Here is a 2,500-nt window from a genome sequence, read left to right as displayed (position 1 = left end):
AGCTCACTCTGGAGGGGGAGTACTGTAGCAGCATGACCCTGCAACCTGAAACTCAGCATACTTGCCAGGTTGGGTCACAACCTTGTCTGTGCTCATTGGACAGCAGGCTCCCTTCATTCCCTGTGTGCTTACACAGTGTTCATGTACTTAAACTGCAGAATCCAGGACCGAGATCAGCAACTGGTGGAGTCAACATCAACGCCTTTGACACCCAGTGGGCACTCACACCCACACAATCAATCCATAAAGAGATACTAGACCAGTTCAAGTAGTAGATGCAACCTCATCAAACTACACATTCAAATCCAAAACCCTGGGTGGTAGCAGCAATACCAAGGTAATATCATTTGTATTAGAATTAATCTTGACCAGCAGTAATTTAGATTAATATATTTGATGTATATGAAAAATACCCAAATACGATACTGGTTGGCAGCAGTTAGGATTGCTTTTATTCCTTGTTAGTGTGTTAAATGTTGGAGTAATTCTGAAAATCTTCAGTGGTGACAAAGGTAATATCGATAAATTATTTCACATTGAAAAAGTGATTATTGGACATAGTGTACATGGCTCAAGAGATGTTGGCAACGACTACATATGTGTAGCACCAAGATGTGCAGAGCAGTGCATTGGCATGGGCATCAACATGAGCAAAACATTTGAGAAGACCTTGCCTTGGGGAGTAACCAGCAAAGGCGGTTGTCAGGCATGTTCAGCTAGTTAGACCAGCTATCTCCTGAGCTGGAACAAAGACCAGGAGTAACGATTAAACATACCAAGAATGGGTGGGCTAACCGGAAAAAATACCATGGCGCAGTCATTGGATTGCAGAAGACATCTGTAAATTGGTGAAGGAAGCAAAGTAATACCCCTCTACACCTCTGTTTGGCTCTAAGGTATCATTTGTGGTGAATGTCCAAAAGGGACAAGTGATGTGGTTGAGAATATGATATGGTTAAGAAGTGGAGAAATACTGTGTTGGAATACTATGAGAATAATGTCAATTATGGTATATTATATAAAGATATTTCTATTGATAAGGGCTCTTCATCTTAATACTTTCCAGAGTTAGGACCCATGTCAAGATCGATATTGATGTAACATTTGAAAGATGCATGGTTGAAATTGTAAGATGTCTGGACCATGTAGAAATACCAAACCCAATGACATGTTTCCATATTTTTATTCCGAAGGCATGCCAATAAAGCAAATTTTGTGAATAAATGATAGAGTAATTATAATAATCATCTATAAACGGTTTTGTTTAAATTTTCATAATTCAATGGGAGAAGCATTTGTAGGGGTTGGGGGGGGGGCTAATTGCCCTGCCATGCCTATGATTGCCCCCTCAAGGTTTGGCTTGCCCCACCTAAAGGCCATATTCCCAAGATTTTTTTTTTTTTCTAAATTGCACCTTTGTAACTCTGATCCTAGCTTGAGAATGCCTCTAGAATAGGTAATTTTTTAAAAATTTTCTTGCAGCAACTTAGAAATTGATTGAGCTCACTTTACTTGACAACCTTCCCCCTCCCCCCAAGAAAAGGCTGAAATGATGCACTGCGGGAAAGTTTTATTATTACGTCCTACGTCAGAGGTGTAGTGGTTTTCATCTCGCATGCATATATGTTATGTTGAGCCAGTGTTAAAAATCTTGTTTCACTCGAAAAATGAAAGTTGTATGTTCTAGTATTGAATTGTATAACTTAGTTATAACTTAGTTATCGCGATGCAGTTTCAACTTTATGGCGATAACTAAGACAAGGTTGAGGAAAATAAGAAAAGCCAACATAAACCCTGTTTACCCTTAGCCGTTGTTGTTGGGAAATCTTCATAAAATAATTCGAAGGTTACAATTCCGATTGTGCAAGTAATGAATTATGAAAGAAACAGCAGGCCAGAGTAAAGTGTGGGGGAGGGAAAATTTGAAGAGTGGGATCGATGACTTTTTTTCCAAGTAATGAGTGTCAATTCCGTCTCACGTTTATCTTTATTATATTCATGGTAATGATCATTCTTATAATTAGTAGGGAGGGTTAAAGTTAAAGTTAGTGCTTATATTAAATCCATTGTTTAAAATGCGCCTGTTTATTATATAAGTCAAAACTGGGTTTTCTCGGGATTCCCTTCAAATCTAACACACTGTGTGGTGGAAGCGATACCAAGGTAGTATTATCATTTGTATTAGAATCAATCTTGACAAATTGGTAGCAGTAATTAATAGAAAATATTTTATTTACATGTAAAATACCTGGTTGTCAGTGATTTAGGATTGTTTGTTCCCTGTTAGTGTTTAAATTTTAAAAATAATTCTGAAAAAAATCAACTGTTGGCAAAAGTAATATCGATGATTGGGTTCTCATCGAAAAAGTGATTTTTGGGAATAGTCAAGAGGTCTTGGCAATGATGAGAGATGGCTACGTGCAGAGCAGCTCATGTATGGGCGTAACATGAGCAAACAGTTAGGAAGATTGCCTTGGGGAGTAAAAAGCAAAGCGGTTGG

At 38.1% G+C, this 2,500-nt stretch overlaps 1 protein-coding gene across 1 annotated transcript in view; it reads right to left on the bottom strand.

The window, feature by feature from the left end:
- Window positions 1-1,583: 1,583 nt before the first annotated feature.
- LOC119576612 overlaps window positions 1,584-2,500 on the bottom strand; it is a 6,135-nt gene continuing 5,218 nt past the window's right edge. The window contains exons 4-5 of the mRNA XM_037924272.1: window positions 2,249-2,280; window positions 1,584-1,683 (exon numbers count right to left, since the gene is read on the bottom strand). Coding sequence (XP_037780200.1) covers window positions 1,584-1,683; window positions 2,249-2,280 — 132 coding nt within the window. The remainder of the gene's footprint in view (window positions 1,684-2,248; window positions 2,281-2,500) is intronic.

This window comes from Penaeus monodon, chromosome 9 (assembly GCF_015228065.2).
Source record: "Penaeus monodon isolate SGIC_2016 chromosome 9, NSTDA_Pmon_1, whole genome shotgun sequence".
NCBI lineage: Eukaryota > Metazoa > Arthropoda > Malacostraca > Decapoda > Penaeidae > Penaeus > Penaeus monodon.
Note: the sequence above shows the minus strand (reverse complement) of the source record. Positions and strands in the feature narration are given on the sequence as shown.